Source organism: Hippocampus bargibanti, linkage group LG09 (genome assembly GCF_051943395.1).
Source record: "Hippocampus bargibanti isolate YZ-2025 linkage group LG09, ASM5194339v1, whole genome shotgun sequence".
NCBI lineage: Eukaryota > Metazoa > Chordata > Actinopteri > Syngnathiformes > Syngnathidae > Hippocampus > Hippocampus bargibanti.
This window is the reverse complement of record NC_142742.1, coordinates 17,984,223-18,007,717: the sequence shown is the minus strand read 5'-3', so window position 1 is coordinate 18,007,717 and position 23,495 is coordinate 17,984,223. Positions and strand designations below refer to the sequence as shown.

Sequence of the window (23,495 nt, the reverse complement as noted above, 5' to 3'; positions counted from 1 at the left end):
CCATGATGAAAACCCTGCCTACAAAAATGTGTTGGTTTGCATATCATTTGCGAAAATACCACAATCGGAAATGTATGAGAACAATTAAAAGATATATTCCAATGCAAAGAAAAGAAAAACAAAGTTTAAAGTATTCAATAGAAGAGAATATGACAAACCTCAGGTCCAGATACCCGGATGCCACTTTCGCTGTCTCCCTCTGAGTACGATCCCGACTCGTCGCTGGAGTTTTCACCACTGGCTCCAAATCGCTGCTCACTTTTGATCTTAGTGCAACCCTGAGTCAGGACAACCTCGCGATTATGGAGCCCCCTAGGCTCTTCGCTGTCCCCGAGGCACTGGGAAAGTCGAGAGATGCAGCCAGAGTGTCGGGATAGGGAGAAGTCAAATTGTTGCAGGTTGCAAGTTGGACTGCCACTTCCTCCGTCTTCTGCATATGACAATGAAGAACCGGAGCTGGAAGTCTGAGTTTGGGGGTCAGAGGGAAAAAGGGAATAGGTTGTTGCCTTGGCAGGAGCACGGCAGCTAGTAATAAGACATGTGCTCCCAGACGAGGCTGCATCAGTCTGGATTAAGCCCGGGACCTTTTCACTGAACTTTCCGTCCGTGTTGTGGGTCATCATTTCATGATGATCACTTTCAGCTGAAGAGAAAATCACACTCCGTCTGTCTAGCTCCCCTTTGTGTTTGGATGAGGAGGCTTTCGGCACAGGACTGTCAATGTTGCTCAATGGTACATCTAAAATGCCGCTTTTGAGGTTCACAATTGCCTCCCTTTTGTCCTTATCTCCATGTTTGACTAGTTCCCGGTCGTGGTTGAGGGAGAGTCTGTTGGAGAGAAGCTGCTCAATGGTGGTGCTTGGCATGCTGCAAAAATCCAGCCCTCCTCTTTGGAGGTAGGAGCGTAAACAGGATGAAGGTGAGTTCCCACTTGGAAAATGCTCAACTGTTACAGGAACTCCTTCTACTTCTAACTCCATCTCCAGCACTTCTTCGGTTGACACATTTTGGTTGAATCCACGGCGATTATCTCCTTCATCATCAAAGAGGGGTTCCACTTTGATACTGGAGGGGATACCAAGTGTTTGTGTGACATAGCTGCAGTCTGTCAGCTGTGAGTTCACCGGGCTGGTGGAGGTATGGTTGGCCAAGACAGAATTATCATCACCATCATCATTGTCATCATCATTATCCTCATCATCATCCTCATCACCGTCGTCTTCATCACCATCATGAGTTTCACTGTTGTGGTGATATTGATATTTCCTGTATTTAGTGCATTGAGGAAGGTCAGAGGGAAGCGGCTTTGTGGTTGCTACAATGCTGGTGTGCAGTGTGTTGTCTGTCGAATGATCTGTGTATGCTGTCTTAGAAAAGGCAGCATTATCATATTCCTTCTTGCAATTCATGCTCAGTTGGCTGTCATTCTGTAGCTGAGCTTGAAGGAATCGGAAACAAGAATCTTCCAAATTGTGGACACCCAGGAAGTCAGCGCATAGGATTACCTCATGGATATTCTCGCTGCTTAAAACAAGCTTAGCTGTGTAGGCAAATTGGAGCAGTGGGGCGAAACCCTTGGCAGTCACCTGGAGGAACAGCGGTTGCAGTAGATGTGACATCTGTTGTATACACAATAACATTTTTCACAAACATGAACAATGTTCCAATCTAATCACATCAGCAGCGGTGTGAACTAAATGTTGGCAAAATTTCATATTTAACATGAATTTGACCAGCAAATCAGTGCCGTTGTTCAGGACAGCTTCTTTCAATTGAGGCTGGATAACTGTATTGAATTTTACTTTGGGGTAAGCCAATCCTCCATTAATCGTCTCCAGTTGGTCTAGAATGCTACTGCTCGGCTCTTCACCGATAGCACCTATTCTGGCATAACTTCACTGGCTCCCTATACATTTTAGTTCTTTTTAAGAGTCTACTATCTTTGTGACTACCTTATTCCCTGCATGTGATAACTGTTCATGTTAAGCACTTTGTTACAGCTTCAGATGATGTCATAGCGTGAAATAAATCAATATATATTGTACTGTATTTTATTTTTTATAATCCTAAAATGGAACTCTGAGCTCCTCCGCCTCACACAGGTGTCTAGTGCCCCAGGTCTGCGGATCAGACATTATGAGAGGTACAAAGAACTAAGCAGAGACTCAGCAGAGATCAAGCCTTTTCGATTGACCGCCCACTGAACTTTCGGCAAGCCCCCACTTTTAAAACAATGTATTCATTATTTGGCTTTTCTCTCAACATGGGACTTGGTTTTTAGGTTTATTGTTTTTGTGCCTTCTACTGTCTTCGTTACTTATTGTTTATAGTCGGAAACATAATATTTGCTCCATGCACAGCACTTTGTATGCAGCAGTACAGATTTGGAATTCACATGTAGGTGAAACTCTGGTGTCCCTTCCTCCGATGCCTGCACTTCTCCTGACCCTGCTTTCAAGTGAGCCCATGCTACCAAATGATCAAAAAGTCCTAATTTGAAGGCCTGATCCAACTAATTTCAGTAAATATGTTTAGGAAGTGTGTTCCAAGTTTACCTTATCGGGGAGGTTAATGATGGGTTCCCCTGGTGGCCCACAGTATCCTAGCAGAGCTTGTAGGAAGTAGCGGCTACTCGCAGCGAGGATGGCCCTATGTGCACGTACCTCACTGCCCTCCACCAACACAGTGACATCACACAGGATGCCTTGTCTCTGCTGCTCCTCAAGACTTAACAACACATTGAAACAGTGGACTTTGGACTCATACACATATACAGGCACTACCGCCTCACCCTCCTGCTCGTTGCCTGTCGACATCACTTCAAGTCGCAACCTGGACAAATGAAACACGAAGAATCAAGGTTCAGCAAAACTTTGTAGTTGTTGAAACAAGAATATTTTCCAGTGTATGAGGCGTACCGAAGTACAAGACACACCTCCAATGGATGGCATCATTTCAAACTTTTTCCATATACAGTGATACCTCGTCTCACGAACGCTTTAGTTTATGAACCTTTCACCTCACGAACATTAAATTTGTGAGAATATAATCTTGGCATACGAACTCGTTTTCGGCAAACAAACCATGCCACACGGAGCGCCTCGGTGGCTGGCGAACTAGTATTCGGCAGAAGAACATCAAACCACACGGTCGAACAGCGCTACGGTGGCTGGCGGACTAGTTTTTACACCCCAGACGTGGTTTGTTATAGAGTGCAGTACTTTTGCTATTATGGGACCGAAAAAGACCCCACCACAGGCTAGTGTTAAGGCGAAGAGGACACAAAAGAAAATTACGGTAAAGCAGAAGGAGATCATCAAAAAACACGAATGAGGTGTGCATTCAGTACGGGCATGCTAAATCGCCCATTGATAGTGTGGCTAAGGGTGTTTCTGTGTTGTATAAGCAACGGTCTCAGGCAATAGAAGACGTTGAAAGACTTCTGTTAGCAAGTGTTAAGCCTAAAAAGACATAAGAGAAAATTACGATCGAGCAGAAGAAGGAGATCACGGTGGCTGGTGGACTAGTTTTTGTCACCCCGTGGTTTGTTATATAGTGGAGTACTTTTGCTACTTTTGCTATTATGGGACCGAAAAGGACCCCGACACAGGCTAGTGTTAAGCCGAAGAGGACACAAGAGAAAATTATGGTCGAGTAGATGAAGGAGATCATCGAAAAACACGAACGAGGTGTGCGTATGTGATTTAGCTGTCCAAGCACCATTACGCTAAGTCGACCATTGCTACCATCCATTGACAACTACCATCACAAAGGTAAATAAAACGACTTTATTATACAGTACAGTTTATTTCTTTAAATACAATACAATAGCAGATTTATTATACATAAAATAAGGTACATTTTGTGTAGTTTTAAGGCTTATTTAGTCGAAAATTGTGTTTTGTGGTTTCTTATGGTGAATAAATGTTTGGCAGACGAACCTTTCGCCTTACACACACTTTCTGGGAACCAATTAAGTTTGTAAGCTGAGGTATCACTGAACTGTATAAGGCGCACCATCAATAAATGAAAAACATTTTCAAAATATAATATATAAATACCTAAAAAAATAATATAAGGCACACCATATTATAGGGTGATATAGTAGGGGCTGTGGTTTTGCATTATGTCTTCCACAGGGGGAAATATGGCTGCTGACATGAGTTGCAAGACATGTTGTGGGTCAATATTACTTCACATATAAGGTGCATCTGTGTATAAAGTGCAGGATCATCTTTTGAAGAATATTAAGACTTTTGGGTGAAAATACACATTTATTTATTTATTTATTTATTTATTTATTTATTTATTTATTTATTTATTTATTTGTCTCGGGCATTGTCATCAAATTGATGAAAAGCGATTAAGAATGAATGACTCTTTGTGTCTTTGTGTTGTCATGTTATTTGTCATTTAGTTTTTTTTTTTGTTCTTTTGACTTCAAGACGGCGACGCCAGAGTGGCTGCCTTTCCAGCACCTCCTGTATTTTGAAAATGGCTTCAACATTATATCTAGAACCAAATCAATTTCTTCTCCTCCTTCAACCATTGTGGGTTGACAAAACCGCTATGAAATCAACACAACAATATATTTGTTTTATCCAGCTCGCTACAGACACAGTGTGCTGGCCCTGGCCAATATCATATCACTAGCGGCTAGTGATACTATGATTGGCTCGTGACTCGCCAATCATAGTTTGCGAAAACTCTGATGTACCCCACGCCAGCCAGAAGACCTTTGGTTCCCCAACTCCAAATAACACTTTTTCATGCAACAGGGCCCACAGAACTGATTATGAGTGTCGAGGTAGATTTCTGAGCCTGGCAACAAATGATGATTAAAATGTGATTGGTTGAATGCTTAAATATGATATACACATCTGGAAGCAGGGGAAACACAATGAAAGTAAGATGAGTAGTAAAAGTAATGTAAATATTCATAATTTCAAATTCCAATGTATTCGTCAAATGGTTAGCACGAGAACTTCACAGTGCAGTGGTTATGAGTTAAAATCCTGCTGCGGTCTCCCAGTTTGGAGTTTGCATGTTCTCCCCAGGCACGTGTGGGTTTTCTCTGGGTCTTCCGGTTTCCTCCCATATTCCAAAATCATGTGTGGCAGGCTGATTGAACATCCTAAACTGTCCCTCGTGTGAGAGTGAATGGTTGTTTGTCTCTGTGTGCCCTGCGATTGGCTGGCAACCAATTCAAGGTGTCCCCCACCTCGCGCTTGAAGACAGCTGGGATAGGGTCCGACAACCCCTGCGACCCTCGTGAGGATTAAGCGGACCGGAAAATGAATGAATGAATTTAGTTTTAAAATGAGTTGAATTGAAACAGCATTTGATCCAATCATTGTTTGCTTGCGCGTGAGATTTCTCATGTTACCAACGCGGAGTCGTTGTAATTCTGTACAGCGTGAAGTGTGGGGAAATGAAACGTAAAATTTAAATGAATTAAAAATCATCGCATTCTTATGCTTCTGCGGTGGCCGTTGAATGAACTGAGTTCTCCGCAACGGAGGGCGGGAATAAGATGATAAGAGGGGCGGGGGGAGGCTTTGCTAAGCTCCTTTGTCCATTACCTAGCGCCTTTCTGCCCCACGATGACAGCAGGGAAAGCGGAGAAGCAAAGCCATTTCGTTTATTCGACGCAATATTAACATGGACTCAACACACCTTGTAAAATTTCCATCCGCCTGTGGTTTGCTATGCCACAAACCGGGTCAGTCGCAGTCTGCCATAAGGTACCATGGAACTACAACCCGCCCCTTTATTTTCAGCCAAGACTTGTTTCACTCTCCGGTAGAAAATACAAACAAAAGGAACAAAGCACACGCCATTTGGAGCTCCCGAGTAGCTCAGACGGCAACTCACGGGAAGGAGTTTTGATTTGAAACACTTCATGCCACTGTAATATCGGCATGACTGCTAACCACAACCCGAACAGCGGCAAAAATCACACAAGCCTCACAACGAACTCCAACACAGTGGTTTAGCCGACGAGAGGATCGCTATGACAAAATCAAATGAATGAAGGCAGCAAACAGATGTCAATTCTCAAATCCAGGACGCTTTTTTTACACTGAGAACTCGCCGTGCTCGATCATTGTAAACGGAACGTGGCGACAAACTCACTTTTTGCTGCTCGTCCACGGTTAGCTCTCAGAAACAAAAGTACGTCTCCATGATGATTAATTCCCCTTGTCCTAGAATAACAAGACTCGTGATTTTAATGTGTTGAAAGAATCCATCGGCGCGTCGTGGGCGGCTTTATGTTCGTGTTAAATTGTAACGCCTTTCTCCAGCAAGGGCTGCATTGTTGACATTGGTTTGCTGACGTCATGGTAGACTCATTCACAAGGACCCCCTCCCCTGCACCGAAGATGAAGCTGATGACGATGGTGGTGATGATGATGATGATGATGATGATGATGATGATGATGATGATGATGATGATGATGATGATGATGATGATGATGATGATGATGATGATGATGATGATGATGATGTCCACCTGCCTTTACTGCACTCAAAAATGCAGACACTTTCACCCAGACCCCACTTTGTACAGTTATTGGTCCAAGTGAAAGACAGACCTCAGTAAAAGGGGTGCCGCTCCCTATGGGCACATAACTGCGTAGGGTACAGTGTACCATGTGGTGTAGCCTGACCATGTGGTGTACCCATTGTGTACAGTGAGCACCACAGTAAGTTTTTAAGCAGTATACAAATGTTGTGTGGGTGTGTGTTTGTGTGTGTGTCTGTGCGTGCGTCTGTCCGTGCGTGCGTGTGTGTGTGCGTGTGTGTGTGTGTGTGTGTGTGTGTGTGTGTGTGTGTGTGTGTGTGTGTGTGTGTGTGTGTGTGTGCTCTTGTTCATACAATAAACTGCCCAGTAAATATAAAAAATAAATACAAATCAGTTTTCATTCGCCTTGTTCTCTCCTATCACAGTGAAGGGATGTCACAACAATTTTCATGTGGTGCTCGGACGAGGTAACTAAATATTTTAAAGCCAATTCATATGGAGCGATATATTTGGGAATGACCTTCGCACAAACATGAACACCATGGCTTGATGGCAACCAAATTATGGTGTCCTCTGCTGACTGCACGAAGAAAGGTGGGTGAGGCTCCATACACCCACGGCCCTCGTGAAGATGAAGTGATGCAGGTAAAAGATTGATTGATTTATGGATGAATGGATGGCATGAAAAAATATAAAGAATCAGGTTCTTTATATCTTTATAACCCCCCTCCACCACACACACACATGCACACAAGTGAGAACCCAGGACGGCCCGAGCTGATGTGGCACCCTTGGCCATATTTTATTTGGTGCGCCCCACCACCGACAATATACATGCACTCAGAAAGTTCTAAAATTACACAAACAAAATACAGCAAAATATAAACAATCTGAGACAACAATATCATTGCAGTCCTTGGGACCGATAGGCATGCCACACAGCCAGCTTCTTGCATCACCCGGACATCACCATCGATTCGTTTATGCCAAGTTTACGTGCAGCAGCTCTGTTTCCTTCTTTATCTGACAGATCAATTGCTTTTGGCTTGAAAGCTGCGTCATATGCCTTTCATTTTGCATTTTCCATGATGAGGGTATGTTCACACTATTTTCATTTATGCACAAGACAAGAAGTTGCAGTCTTCCTCGATGCATATATTCCACCAGTCTTAATCTTACCTTTTCTACCCGAGCGCCCCTGGCGGCCGTTAAAAAAAAATACATAAATTGGCTGGATCACTGAATAAGCCGCAGGTTTGAATGTTTGGGGAAAAAAGTAGCGGTTTATAGTCCGGAATTTACGGTAAGCAGATTAACCTATGCTATTCAAATGTTTAGAAAAACAGCGTTGCAAAAAGTGCATTGAACGACAATCCAAACTATTTTGCAGCAGAGATGGGCAGAGTAAGCATGCAACACATAGAAATTCCATACTTTCCGCCATATCTGGGTTTGTGGTATCAGTGCTGTCCTCATCAATCTTGTCCAATTGGGACTTTGATCGTCACATGTGTCGAGGTGTTTCCAGAAAGACTTGCAACAAGTACACTATGAATATGAACCACACCCACCACATCGATATTGGCCTGAACGAAGCAAGTGCACCAAAGGACAATGAAAAGTGCTGTCTGCTCAAATTTAAAATTATATTCCAATTTGATCACGTTGTATATTATGTATTTATCATGTGTTCATAGACATATTATATTAATGCACATAGTCTAATCTTTTAACACTAGAGCAGGACTTTGACTGTCCCATTGATATACAGCATTCAGATCCTCAGTGACACGTCATTGATTTAGTTTTGGTGTTGCTCTTTCCCGATTGTTGTTGGCACCCTCTTGTCGGCGATGTTTTTTGCGAATCATTCTGGAAAGATTCTTATCAAACACTTCACCGGAGCGAAGTGCAGACACCAGGTCATCAAATTCACCTCCTTCATCTCCTTTCACATTTATTTGCGCTTTCTCTGCCTTCAGTTCCCGGTCTCGTTTCATCTGTAGAGGGAAAAAAAACAAAGACATTGAACTTTATTTCATGATTAAATAATTATATATTTATGCTTTATTATATCTAATTATTTATTCTAATTGTACATTCGACTACATGTGTAATATTTGTCTATAGTTTAACCATTTAACCTTTTTGAAAGCAAGTCATAAACTCTTGAAATCTCGTCCTAAAACAAAGTGTTAAAACATTGCATGTAGACTGGATGGTGTGGTCTAATGGAGCGGTCCCAAACATTACTTCTGTTTTATTCATTTTGGAAACTGAAAGAGGTTATATATTGAAAAATGTCCAGATACTCTCTTACATCTGTCCACAGCATATCACTCTTGACACAAGCCAACACAATGAAAATAAAACACAGCGAGCAAAATGAGTAAAAGGTGCGTTGGGAAGAGAAAAGGCTCAGGCAGGAGACAGAAGAGTAGCCTATTGCTTCCAAGAAAAAGCAAGATACTTTTAATATACACTGTCAGGAGTCCCTACTCAAAATATGAATTCATGTCAACGGGAGATTCCCACGCAAGCAGTCCACATTGCTTAATATGCAGCAATTGCGAGTGGTATTTTTCATGCATTCCCCTCCTCCCCCAGTGTATCTTGTTTTGAAGGCACATTCAAACGTAGACCTTGTGACCAAAGAGTGTTGCGGCAACGAAGGATATCATAATACCTTGATTTTTATGCAGGTCATATTATATTGTTTTATTTTATTTTGCAGCAACACCTTCAAGGCCGGTGCCTGAAAATATTGTGTGACATTATACCAGTCTGTGGAGCAAAAAGGTTTGTGGACTGCTAGTCGAATGTATTCAAATGTTGTGTAAGCGAAAAACACAGTAGCGACAGTAAATAATAACGATCTCCAACCTTGGCCTCCAAAAGTGCCCGTTTTTCTTCCTCCTCCTTACGTCTAGCCATATCCTGATTGGCCTGTTTAGCCTCTGAGAAAGAGGAGATGAAAGTGTCGAAGATCCCAAAGAATTCATCAGGCTGAAGCTTGGATGAGTCTTCGCCAAAGTGTTGCAGCGCATGGCCAAGCTTTAAGCATGTAAAATGCAAACAGATGTGAGTTAGCCAAAGACTTTGTGGAAAATCATTTGTCTAATTGAAAAAATCAATCCTCCCCACTGTGTGTTTGTGTGTGTGTATATATATATATATATATATATATATATATATATATATATATATATATATATATATATATATATATATATTTACTGATAATGATGTTGTTGTACTACAGTAGGTGTGAATTTATTTTACGACTAAAGCGTCTAGATGAGGGTGTCTGTGCTTTATACTTCCCCTTTTAGTGTTTGACGTAAACATACATTCCATACAAAATATAGCACTGAAGCCACTTAAGAACAAATTCACCTTACGAACGCACGCTCGAAACATATCTCGTTCGTAAAATGGGGAGCATCTGTAATCAGCAACTGTTGTCAAAGTGTTATATCATATAAATCAATATAATAATAATAATAATAATAATAATAATAATAATAATAATAATAATACATTACAATTTAAGCACCTTTCAAAGCTCTCAAGGACACTTTACAGTCACAGACAAGCATAGGTACTATAATAAATAAAATACAATCACAAATAGAATGCAATAAATAAAATACTATTATAAATAGAAACAAGAGAGAGAGAGAGCTACACAGAAAATGCAATTTTAACTATGTATTATATTGTATTGTATATCACCTTTCTTTCAATCTTGAGACTCTCATGACGTTTTAATGTCAACATCTTTACAAAAATATCATGCAGTGAATAGGGTGCTTCCTTACCAAAATTTTGGCCTCAAGAAAATAATCCTCAACTTCAGACAAGCTGAAGGATGCAACAGTGAGAAACTGCCTGACGACAGGAACAAATTTATCATTTGGGCCGAGAGATGTTTGATCTTGTTGGTACCCTAGTTCCTGGAAGTTGAAGTACACACATACTTTAAACTTTAATACACTTTAATGTACTATTTGTTACATTTAGCATTATGCACCATTTTAACTTTAAATCAATGAATGAAGTATTTTCAACAGACCGTATTTTCCGGAGTATAAGGCGCACCGGGGTAAAAGGCGCAACCTCAATAATTGATGTGTATTTTCAAACGTTTTCCAAAACGTTTTCCAAATCCAATATATTAATAGGTAAAAGTTGCTAAAGAAGAGACTGAGGTTATACACAACTTCTTCTGGGTGTACGGGGGGAGGGGTGCAGTGGGTGGCTGCTGACAGTAGTTGCCAGACCTGTTGTGTCTCAATATTACTTCACATATAAGGTGCACCAAATTATAAGGCAGAGTGTCATTTTTTTCAAGAAAATGAAGGCTGTTGGATGCACCCTATATACTAGAAAAAAACATTTTGGATTGGATTTGGATTGGATATGCCTTTATTAGTCTCACAGTGGAGAAATTTACATTTCACAGCAGCAAAGTGATGAAAGGAATGAAAGTAGAAAAACGAAATACATGAGCTGCTGGAAAGGCAGCCACTCTTGCGGCGCCGTCTTGAAGTCAAAAGAACAAAAAAAAAACCTAAATAACAAATAATATGACAGCATAGAGACAATATGACAAAACAAAGACACAGAGAGACATTCATTCTTCAGGACTTGCTGTACCCTCTTTGTGATGACATGAAGCATTTCCAGATGAAAGAGGAGAGGATTTTGTTTTAGTTCTTAGTGACTCACAACTTAAAGAAAAGAACCTCACGCGTTACTTATTTTGTCCTTAGGCAATACAAGTAAACAATGACACCTACACTTCTCCCTTCTTTTTTACCATTAGCAATCCAACCACGCACCCCTTTTATCTTGCTCATTTCTTAACTGCTCACAAAAAAGACAAAAAAAGTCCTCTTACCACTTCCATGCTTTTGATACCAGTTCTCAAATTGGTAATGTCTTTCTCCAATTCCATCATACTAAAGATATGATAAAAAGAAACAGATAATGCAGAAAGCAAGTGACATGATCAATCATCAAAGGTCAATTCAATGTTTGTAAAAAAACATCACATTCTTTTACATTTATTCGGATCTGCAAGTGCTGGTGATGGATTTTTTTTTTTTACAAAGATTATTTATTATTTTTATTTTTTATTTTTTTTCGTGGGAGATTCCCACGATTTAGGAGCTGGTTCGCTCTTGCTGTCCGTGGTTTTCTACTAACCCCTTTCCCATGTGAACAAGGGAGTTGGTTCGACTTGTTGGCTATCTCTCATCTTCTGGCAGCCTGTGATGGATCCTGCTCAACCCACTCATGTGCTGCCACTGCCATCCTTGTATTGTTAATGGTGATTTAAAGATTTAAAAACTGCCTCAATCCATCAATATTTTGCCTTTGCCTCAAATGTAACACATCCAGTGTTACATAGTTAATTAAAGGACAACTGACACCTCCGGACAAGTTGTGTTCATAATTTGTAAAATCACTTCAAATTACTTCTACTGAGTGCATTTCACAAAGATTTCACCGCATATAGCTATATTTTACGTTTTTAGACTCACGCTGAATATTCATGAAGTCTTGTTTTCGAGTTGATGACGATGCCCAAAGTGACGTCACATTTGGAACGCCCCTGACCGAGAAAGCGACACACAATGCATTTTGGGTACTTTTTTCATCCGAAAACGCTGTGTTGATCGCGAGATTAGAAGGAAAACTACATAAATAACGCGATGGTGAATATTAGTGGAGCAAACCAATCGGACAAACATCCACAATAAACAAAAACAAACATGACATTTGCTCCATTTGTATTAACAGACAACACGGACACACTTAAAAAATGCAAACAAATATGTATATATATATATACAGTAAAGTCTCGTTATATCGATATTCTCGGGAGTCGGAAAAAATATCGATATAACCGTACTATCGATATATCCGATCCTGCGGCATGTAAATTTTCTCCTTGCGTTCATAGAAATAGTATCGTAATAAGAAGTACTATCGATATAACCGATATCAATATAACGAGACTTTACTGTATATGTATATATATATATATATATATATATATATATATATATATATATATATATATATATATATATATATATATATATATATATATATATATATATATATATATATATATATACAGTAAAGTCTCGTTATATCGATATTCAAGGGAGTCCGAAAAAATATCGATATAACCGGGACTATCGATATATCCGACCCTGTTTGCATGTAATTTTCTCTGTGCGTGCATAGAAATAGTATGTTACATCTCATATATATATATATATATAGTAAAGTCTCGTTATATCGATATACAAGGGAGTCCGAAAAAATATCGATATAACCGGGACTATCGATATATCCGACCCTGTTTTCATGTAATTTTCTCCGTGCGTGCATAGAAATAGTATCGATATAACCGGGACTATCGATATATCCGATATCGATATAACGAGACTTTACTGTATACATATACAGTAAAGTCTCGTTATATCAATATCGGTTATATCGATAGTACCGCTTATTACGATACTATTTTCATTTCCCTTGCACATTTCTAGTCTTTTTATGTATATTTAGTACCGTTTAGTACGATACCCGGTTATTACGATAATCCGGTTATTACGGTGCTCCTTTTCATCCCCCGCCGGCCATTTTTGTTGTTTATATCGATATATCCGTCGCGCCATTGGTCAACTTGGTCACGTGTCTTGTTACGTGAGCCGCCATCGGTCGCGCCATTGGTCGACTTGGTCACATGAGCCGCCATCGGTCGCGCTATTGGTCGACTTGGCCGTGTGACTGTCACGTGACACGCCATCGGTCGCGCCATTGGTCAACTTGGTCACGTGTCTTGGTTACGTGTCACGCCATCAGTCGCGCCATTGGTCGACTTGGTCAGGTGACTTGGTTACGTGCCCAGCACCCGTGTAGCAGAGCCATTTTCATTTTCAGACGCTAGCTCGTGTGTAGCAGACGAGATTGAAGTGTTTGTGTTAAAAGGTAAAAATGGGAAGCAGAAGAAGATTGATGACTTTTTTAAATTGTATACATAATACAGATGCAGAAGAAACCTTTTCATCGATCACAACATGAAATACCAAGGTGATGATCCATTACGCATTATTAAAAAAAATTGGATTTATACTTACTTGACTTTTGCAGCGTCTTCCACATTTTTCAATTCTTCGCTCAGGGCCATTACCATCGGGAACTTCTTCTCCAATACAGTGACAGTATAGTTGAGCAGAGTGATGTTTCTATAAATGGAAAATTAACCCACTTTCATTGACGATATCTCTGTGTGCTCTATGGATGGGTTTGGCCTTGTGCTAAAAATTGCAATACATCCCACAATAGTATGCATTTGACCAAAGTAAAAGGCTGTCTCACCTTTTAATCACAAGTGTAAAGATCTTGATTATTTTATGCCGAGAATCTTTTAGTGGACTTTGTCAACATGTAGCAATGAAGGAATACACAGAAATTGTGTGGATTTTCTCCGGGTTTTTTGGTTTCCTCGCACACTGCATAAGTAAGCATGGGATGCTCAGGGTTGCTCAATACATCAATTGCGACTGACCAGTCGATCTCCAAGGTATCATTGGTCGATTGCATGACAAGGTGATGTGACATTGTCATGAACTGACAATATACAAATAAAGTTGAGTTGTTTTGAAAAAAAAAACTAGACGTCAGCCTATCAGCCATCCCTTTACTTGATTGATACACCGCACAACCAGCCAGATGGCATTTCATTATTAGGTGCACTGTGCCTGCTCAAACAGTGTGGCGTTCGAGTTGTTCTAAAGCATAAAATTTCCGGGCTTTCAATTAGCTCATCGACCGGTAGTCTTGGATAGCCGTCAAACTCCAACAACTTCATTGACGTTCCAAAAGTTGTTACAAAAATGTATTATGTTGTCTGTTTTATTTGCCAGTAGTATAGGACTTGACTAGCCATACTTAGATGTTTCATTACACTTAACGGACAACCGACGTCTCCGGACAAGTTGTGTCCATAATTTGTAAAATCTTCTACCGAGCGTATTTTACAAAGATTCCACCGCATATAGCTATATTTTACGTTTTAAGACTCGCGCTGAATATTCCGGAAGTCTTTTTTGAGGGTGGTGACGAGTCCTCACCCTACGTCACTGAAGGAACGCCCCTCACCGAGAAAGGACATACCTTGCATCACCTCAATTCGTTTTGCGGTACTTTGTTTGGTCTGAAAACTTCGTGTTGATCCGTGTTGATGGCGAAATTACAAGAGAAACACATAAATAACGCGATGGTGAATCGTTGTGTGTTGCACCAAGACTTCTACAGTGTATTTGATGTTCGCTTACAAAACTTCCTAGGAGACAATTTACATGGAGCTTTGTCGTCCTCTTCTGCCTTTTTTTGGGTACTGTGAGTACTAAAGAGTTTGTCACTACATTTCTCTGCAGATGCATCAAAATGACTGGAATACATTCTTTAATCGATTGCAAACATCTATGCTTCCCTCTTCAGAACTATTTGAATCATATTCATAACTGGATGAGTAACAAGAAAGCATATTTTCCGAATCTGAAGCCATTGTTTTGATTCTCCAGTAAGGCAAGATGTCTTGGGGTGACACCATGAATAAGGGGGCAGGACCTTCTGAAACTGGACACTTCCGGGTTCAATTTGAAGTAATGGATAGACGGATGGATAATAAGTAATTCCAAACTTTCTTTTCTGCCTCGGATAATAAATTAACAAAATTACTGTAAATGTGACATGCTTTCATCTGTGCGGACTGACTCTCAGCTAGTTAAGAAGCACTGCTACTTTTTTAGACAGCATTTCCAACCATCCATACTGCTTAATCCTCATTAGGGTTGCGGGGGGTGCTGGAGCCTACCCCAGCCATCTTCGGGCATGAGGCGGGGGACACGCTGAATCTGTTGCTAGCCAATTGCAGGGCACACAAAAACAAACAACTCTCTCACACTCACACCATGGGACAATTTCGAGTGTTCAATCAGCCTGCCATACATGTTTTTAAAATGTGTCAGGAAACCGGAGGACCTGGAGAAAAGTTACACGAGCCCGGGGAGAGCAATGTTGAAAAAAATTACTGGATTAAGCAATCCAAAATGGATTACATCAGTGGTTCTTCAATTTTCCAATAGATTATTAACACATACTTTATTTTAGAATGTCAATCATACTTGTCAATGCTTGACTTGGTGTCAGCAATCTTGTTTAGACTTGAAACTTTAAATCCATAAGCATTTCCCCTCTGTCCTTTATTCATGTAGTTCCCGAAGGCTAGAACCACCTCTAAGAGTTGACGTAGTGCTTGGCTCTTCATTACCTCCGTGGATGCAAGACATAAAGCTGAAAAGACAAACACACAAATGCAATGTTACAGCTTTTGAACCAAAGTTTTATCCGATAAAGCCAATGATGAGAGGCCATGTGGCCAAAAACTGATCTCAATGTCTTCTCAAATTTTTGCTTGTAGTGGAATGCTAAGTGCCCTTTGGGCCACGTTTGGTCAGCAGAACTGGCACGGTGGGATGAACCGAGTTCGCCACTCATTGGGATAGGGATTGAAGGAACTGCTACCAATTGTCATAATTATGTATTATTTAAACATATGTCATCTGAATGCAGAATCTGTTTTTATCCGGTGCAATCAAATTCTCTAAAATTGCATTACACCACTCGTGTCACATCTTTGACCTGCTCCAAACGGGTCTAGTCGAACCGAATTCACTTGTCAGCAAATTGTCAGATGTACTGCAGGCGTGTAAAAAGAAAATGGACTCAGCATGGCTCAACATAATCTGCCAAATTTCCAAACACGCTAAACTAGACTACATGTCTCTCTCCGAAAAAAATAGCACAGAGCTCAGAGGGGTTATCCTACTCATTTTTGACTGAAAAGGAACTGAGGATATTGCAAATACTCCTCAGCTTCTCTGGTAAGGTCTATATGAGTGTGCTGATGCATAGCCACTATCAGGAAATAGATCCATATTTTAGGGTTAATCGTCTTTTTCAGTGTTCTCATTGTGGCCAAGAAACATCGGACAACCTTTACATTTGGAGACTTGGACACTTGGAGGTTTCATGAAATTTCTTTTGACTGTGACCACTTTGTGGTTAGGGGACCTTGTGATTTGTGGCCAGGGAAAAAAAGTTATTTAGTTCCTGTCAGAGTTTGGGCACGGTTGTCGGTTGAGGTGTCCGCTTCTTCTTGTTGCCCCCCAGCTGACCCCATCATTCTGCTGGAAGATTTAAATAGGCAATGTGGGTATTGAGTGTGAGACCTGGAAAGGCATTATTTGGAGATGTATCATACATGTGGCTGAAATGAATTTGCTTTGCAGGGTGTCCAAGCTCTCCCTTAGATACATGGTGAGAGGAACAATCATGAAGATGTTGCTTTTCCGCATTGAGGGGAGCCAGATGAGGTGGTATGAATGCCACATTACACTACATCTCGGATGCCACCTGGTAAGATGTTAGGGTCATGTATACACTGTAACTTTGATAAGGCCTTAGGGATGACCAAGGATACTTTGGAAATATCTCCTGGAACTGAGCACGACTCCGGAAATGGGCTGAAGGTGCTGGGGAAAGAGAAATATGGGCTTCCTCGCTGAAGTTACTACCATTGTGAAACAACAAGCAGGGGAAAAAATTGATGTCTTGATCAACGACAACATTTCTTTCCAACAGGTCTACACCTTTACAAATTTTAGAAGCAAATGCACTTGATGTGACACTGGCATTGAAAACAACCATGCACAGTTTTAAACTGATCATTGTTCCCACTTTGATATGTTCTTGATAATTTAGTAGATATTTATTTGAAACACTTTTGGGGGAAAAATTGCTTGTTTACTATTGTAGAATGAGGGAAAACAACCAGGAAAATCCAGAAGTGCAAATACAAATCAGCACATTAGACTTTTATATATACTGTTGATATATCAGAAAAAAAGGGAGATGGTAGAAATAATTGAGAATTTACCCTGATTTACCTTTGATTTTTGGTTTGACATCAGTCACTCTTTCGGCAAACTTTTTCTTGAAGTAAAGAGACAATAGTCTCTGTTGATAGTGGTTGATCCTGCATGGAAATTGTCGGACATACAGTATTAAAAGAGAACAAAAATAAACATATTAATGTGAAATAACGTGCAGCACGATAAATGATGATGCCTGTTAAATATTTTAATCTTGGCTTGTTTGCGTATACACTGGAGACACATTTTCTACCAAAAATACAAAAACTTACATGTTTTTTTTTATTTTAATTAGAAACACTTACCCGTCCATCTTATTTTTATTCATTTTTTTAGACTACAAAAACATGTGAAACTGAGAAGTTTCCAAATATTTTCATAAACCATATTATTAACTCATACACTGCCATTCCCTAATTTATTCAGGAATTGAAAAGCATGACGTGGAGCGCCATTCCCATTTTTGTGAGGGTTTTGGTTTTCCTTGCGGAGCGGGGGTGCTGATAAAGAGCTGGTCAGACCTCTGGCAATGTTTTTCCCTCCCACGGAAGGGCAGCATTTGCCTTTTGTACAGCCGCCCCCATTTCAAGCTCAGATAACTCCAGACACACGTAACTTTGGAATTAACTCTTTTTTTCTGATGCAAGAAGAGAGTTTATTGAATGTTTATGTTGTCCTAAAACTCAATATTCTGTGGGTCCTTCAATTTGAGTGCAAAGTAAAAAAAAACCTGACACTGGAGGGGGCAAATTTTTGCACATCGTCTGGTAGTGAATGAGTTAAATTTCAGCATTTAGGTCCCAACCAAAATAAGCGGATCGATTGATTAAGTAGGCCAAGGATGGCCAATTTTGTATTAAAAAGGCAGACGTGTTTGGAGAAAACTGTGTAATATCATACTGTTGTTTTTGCATCAGCCCCTAATCACGGCACCATAAAAAAAACAAGTGGAAGTGGTAAACGAGGTGAAGAAAAGAGCAAATATGAGAAATAGCTGGCAGGAGATAGTCTGAGCCGACAACCAATTTGTGGCAAACCAAAGCAAATGCTGAAAGTTTTGAGGAAAAAAAGATCTTAGCATTGGTCCTGAAGAGTATGATGTTAAAGCAAGCAGAGGATGGGTTGAAAAGTTGGTGTACCCTGCGATTGGCTCGCAACTGGTCCAGGATGTCCCTACTACCCAAAGACAGCTGGGGTAGGTGCCAAGCAAGAGAGAGAGAGAGATAGAGAGAAAGAGAGAGATGTTTATATATGTTTATATACAGTAAAGTCTTGTTACATCGATATTCAAGGGAGTCCGAAAAAATATCGATATAACCGGGACTATCGATATATCCGACCCTGTTTGCATGTAATTTTCTCCGTGCGTGCATAGAAATAGTATCGATATAACCGGGACTATCGATATATCAGATATCGATATAACGAGACTTTACTGTATTTTTTTATGTTCCAATATTGTTGCTGATGTTAAAATAGAAAAATATGAAAATAACATACATTACCATTTGTTTTATAGTATTTTATACATGGCCTAATCTACTATTACGTTTGAAATTGTATTTAAAAAAGTTGTTTTCTACACTTGGAAAGGACTGAATTTGATTTTCTTTTTTGGAACAAATTGGTTTTTGAACAGGTTGGTTGGTTGAAACCGTAGTTTGCTTATATGTGCCGCTGTGTGTGGCTCTGTACTAAAGAAGTAAAAAATTGTTGGTTCTTTGTCTCTGACTGTTTGGCCAGCCCTGAAGTTATTGTGCCACTCATGACGTGTACTTTGTTACAAAGTCATGGTCAGAGACATTTCCATAATCTGTGGTCAGTTGTGTTTTACTGCATACCTGCTCATCTCAAACAGAAAGCGATCCGCTTTGGCCATACGCTCAAGATCATGCTTGTGCTCCTCCAACAGTTCGACGTCACTTTTTTCAGGGACAAACTTTAGAAGCTTTATCACATAAAAACACAGAATTAGATGTCAAATAATGTGTTAAATCTTAACAGACAGGAGAAAGTTTTAGGGTACCCCAATACTTTTCAGTTTTTCTTAATTGAAAACCATACCATTCAAGGTTTCATCCGTATAAAGTTAAAGCATCAAGCAAACAATTAGATTTACAAAAGAAGCTTGTGCAAGATCATGCTTGTGCTCCTCCAACAGTTCTATGTCACTATTTCTCAGGAACAAACTTTAGAAGCTTTATCACATAAAAGCACACAATTAAATGTCAACTAATGTGTTCAATTTTAACTGGCAGTACGAAGTTTTAGCATACCACAATATTTTTCAGTTGTTCTGAATTGAAATCCATATCATTCAATATTTCATCAAAGTGTAAAGTTAAAGCATCAAGCAAACAATTTGATTTACAAAAGAAGGCAGGGAATCTATTCAAAACCCAAATGTAATGCAAATACATCTAAACCTTTGGCATTTACTCTTTGGAAATAATTTTTTTCTGAAAATCTGTACATTCTGATGCAAATTTGGCACTTTCAGGTGGCTTTGTTTTCAATCGTTTTCCATTTCATCCCAAACCACCCTGTTTTTTAAGCCTGGAGACTGTGCTGGGCCCTAATCTTGCTCTAGATCAGGGATCGGGAACCTATGGCTCGCGAGCCATATATGGCTCTTTTGATGATTGCATATGGCTCGCCGATAAAACTAAATACATATTCTCGTTTTTTTTTGTGCCGTTCATTTCCCGTTGGGGCTGCAGTTGGCGGAAAGCACAATTTTGATTGGATGACACTGACCTAGTATGGCCGAAAGCGCCATTTTGATGGATGATAGTGGCCGTCATGTTGAAACAGGTAAACGGCCCTTTAAATGAGCCCAACGAGTGCACTTCAGCGTGAATGCACCGGAGCATTAGAGGAGAGAAAATGTTCTGATTCTAATTTGCAACGAAACAATACCATCGATGAAACAGTCAAATGTCAGTGACATTTTAACAAGCCCTATGTTAACGTTAGCATCAACATACTTCTGCGAGAAGTAGATTGCAGATAGCAAGTGTGGAAGCTTATGAGCCGTGTGCAGGCTAGCTAGCAGTAACTTCGCCTCCGGACCGGCAAGTTGAATTTCATTCCGATCGTTTGCCTGGATTTTTACCAATCACGAGGAACGGAAAACCATTCATGTTAACGGTGAGTGCTATCAAGTTATTTTAAATAATACATTCTGATATTTTGTTGAAAAGTAGCCGCGCGTGCGTGCGTGCGTGCGTGTGTGTGTGTGTGTGTGTGTGTGTGTGTGTGTGTGTGTGTGTGTGTGTGTGTGTGTGTGTGTGTGTGTGTGTGTGCGTGCGCGCGCGCGTGAGTGTGGCTCTCACTGAAAACCATTTCTAAATATTTCACTTTTATGACTCTCTTAGTCAAAAAGGTTCCCGACCCCTGCTCTAGATACTTGACCATGACCAGCTGACTGGTTTATTTTAAGTATGCTAATGGTGACCAGCAAAAGGTTAACTATACCCTGGACTGGTCACTAGTCAGTTGCAAGACATATTGTAGAATCACAAGGGGACATTTAGTGGAAGGACATGTCCTTCACTTTAAGAAATACAGACAACTTTTTTTTTTCTTTCCCATTCTTGTGCATTTGTTTGATTTGTTTGTTTTGTAGTTTGGAGTTAACACAATTTAAAAGCATTCATGGTGTGTTTCCCAGTAATCCTTTCTGAATATACAATACATATCCAATTTAAATTTTTCAGAGAGATTTCTGCCCCAATATCTTATTTCTGTTGGACGTGTCTCTTTACTCTGAATAGAGTTTGCTGTTGCCCATCTCACTGCAACCGAAGGGTACCAGAAATTGAATAAATTTGAATAATTTGATCAATTTGCAAGTTATTTATTTGCTATTTTACACCTTAATACAGAATTGGGCAACTCCGCTACAAGAGAGCCACAGTCCTGCTTGATTTCAAAGTTCCCTCTTCCAACACACCAGATTCAAATGATCAGAATCATGATTAGGCTTTGATAGATCTTGCTGATGTGTGTTGCTGCAGGGAGAGCCGGAAAACATGCTGGAATGGAGCTCACAAGGACTGGAGTTGCCAACCCGTGATTTAGTAGAAGGGTGACATGAAATAACTACTTTAGTGGTTGTTGCATTTGCAGATAACCCTTAATGGTTGTGGTTTGCTGTTAAACTTGGTGAAATTATTTATAATCAAGACTCTGGTGTCTTTGTTTGCACACAGTTGAAGACAAGCGGAGTTGTTTTCATTGATTATATTTCAAAACACTTTGCGGCTCCTGTACAGCCCAGACATGGCATGAGTGATGGCCTGGCAGACCGATGAATTTCACAGACGAAATAGTTAACAAATAAACCCGACTGAACTGATGTTTTTGTTTGGATTATAGGTGCTGACAAATAACAGACCATTATAATTTTGTAAAATGTCACTTCTGCATTTTTTATAAAACTCTTACACATGATGTATTACCTGTTCGAGCATATCTTTTGGCAAATCTTCTTGTTCATCCATGGACAGGACTGCTGAGCGAATTTCACCATTTGTTAGTTTCAACCTATGGCCCCGAAAAACAAACACAAAAAAGAGAAACACACGCACACGCACACACACACACACACGCACACGCACACACACACACACACACACACACACACACACACACACACACACACACACACACACACACACACACACACAGACACACGCGCACACACACGCACACACGCGCGCACACTCACACACAGACACACATATACACAATGTGTTTATTTATTTATTTTAAGTGCTCAACCTGTAGACATTAACAAAAGACAATAACACATACCCTACAATATGTCTTTGTCCCGCCCCAATTCCATCATCCCCGTTCACTGCACCAATGTTTTTCAAACTCTGAGATATTGTTAGCTGTGCTGTGGGAAAATCATTCTTTATGTATGTCTGTGCGGTCAATCGCCTGACATTGTAATCATGTACAGTTCTCTTATATACCCATAGGGAGGAGCAGCACATAGCTAATTGCTGTATTCTTTGAGACAAGCGAAGTTTGGGGTGCAAGGCAATACAACGAAAAGTATATTTCATTCAAATTTACGTTTACCAGAGATGCAACAGCACCTCTAAGTTGCGCAACTGTGCTTTGGTCGCAAACTTTCACTGCACAAGAAAAGTTATCCAGTGCAGTGAATGCAGTGCAAATGCAGTAGATATTTTTTTTCTGTATCAAGTTGCTGAGTAATTCAGTGAGTGACAGGTGTCAAACAAATCACACAATGTGATGAAATTATGTTATGCAGCCAATAATGGAATTGACAGTAGTTGCTCACCATCTCTGCCCCATAACAATAACACTGTGACAGCAATAACTGACGCAAATGCTAACCTTTTATAATGGCGAAACAACCGTGCAGTGAACCGCCTCCCCAACACAAAATAAGAATGAACTGCAGTGTTTATGTGATTCGAATTCTATGTGTTATAGCACAGGTGTCAAAGTCAAAAAAGTCCAAATCTGGCCCGCCACATCGAAAGCAAATTCAGCATGTCAAGTGCCACGCTGCTTGCTGAAATCCGAACCAAATTTTCAATTTGTCCCTTGTAAACCAAGAAAACGGGCATTATTTTTTACTTCATATTTTAAAACTAGTTATTCATTCATTTGCTCTGCGGTCTATATGTAATATGTGTAGGGGATTAAGAATGCTAATGGCTTTGCCAAATTCATAACGGCCCTCCAAGAGGAAACTGTAACGACAATGTGGCCCACCGCAAACAAATAAATTTGACAGCCCTGTATTATAGTATTGTGTTATTTTTCAATTAAAAAAACGCTGACATGAATAATATAACACTTAAAATGAGTTTTTTTTTTACAATGAAAGAAATGTGCCTTGGCTCAAAAAATGTATGCTACACACTGAGGCTCTTTTCATGTGCTCAAACCATGCTCCTACT

General features: G+C 40.0%; 2 protein-coding genes across 2 annotated transcripts in view; both read right to left on the bottom strand.

The window, feature by feature from the left end:
* Positions 1-6,451, bottom strand: part of LOC148893876 (transcription regulator protein BACH2-like) — a 40,682-nt gene extending 34,231 nt beyond the window's left edge. Inside the window, exons 1-3 of the mRNA XM_089004007.1 lie at positions 6,136-6,451; positions 2,556-2,832; positions 159-1,586 (exon numbers count right to left, since the gene is read on the bottom strand). Coding sequence (XP_088860133.1) covers positions 159-1,586; positions 2,556-2,816 — 1,689 coding nt within the window. The 5' untranslated portion in view covers positions 2,817-2,832; positions 6,136-6,451. The remainder of the gene's footprint in view (positions 1-158; positions 1,587-2,555; positions 2,833-6,135) is intronic.
* Positions 6,452-7,302: 851 nt separating this feature from the next.
* The window catches only part of LOC148893873 (disheveled-associated activator of morphogenesis 1-like), a 55,611-nt gene continuing 39,418 nt past the window's right edge, over positions 7,303-23,495 (bottom strand). Inside the window, exons 18-26 of the mRNA XM_089004421.1 lie at positions 22,011-22,095; positions 19,389-19,495; positions 17,563-17,651; positions 15,739-15,907; positions 13,687-13,794; positions 11,430-11,490; positions 10,348-10,482; positions 9,410-9,580; positions 7,303-8,526 (exon numbers count right to left, since the gene is read on the bottom strand). Of these exons, the coding sequence (XP_088860547.1) occupies positions 8,320-8,526; positions 9,410-9,580; positions 10,348-10,482; positions 11,430-11,490; positions 13,687-13,794; positions 15,739-15,907; positions 17,563-17,651; positions 19,389-19,495; positions 22,011-22,095 (1,132 nt within the window). The 3' untranslated portion in view covers positions 7,303-8,319. The remainder of the gene's footprint in view (positions 8,527-9,409; positions 9,581-10,347; positions 10,483-11,429; positions 11,491-13,686; positions 13,795-15,738; positions 15,908-17,562; positions 17,652-19,388; positions 19,496-22,010; positions 22,096-23,495) is intronic.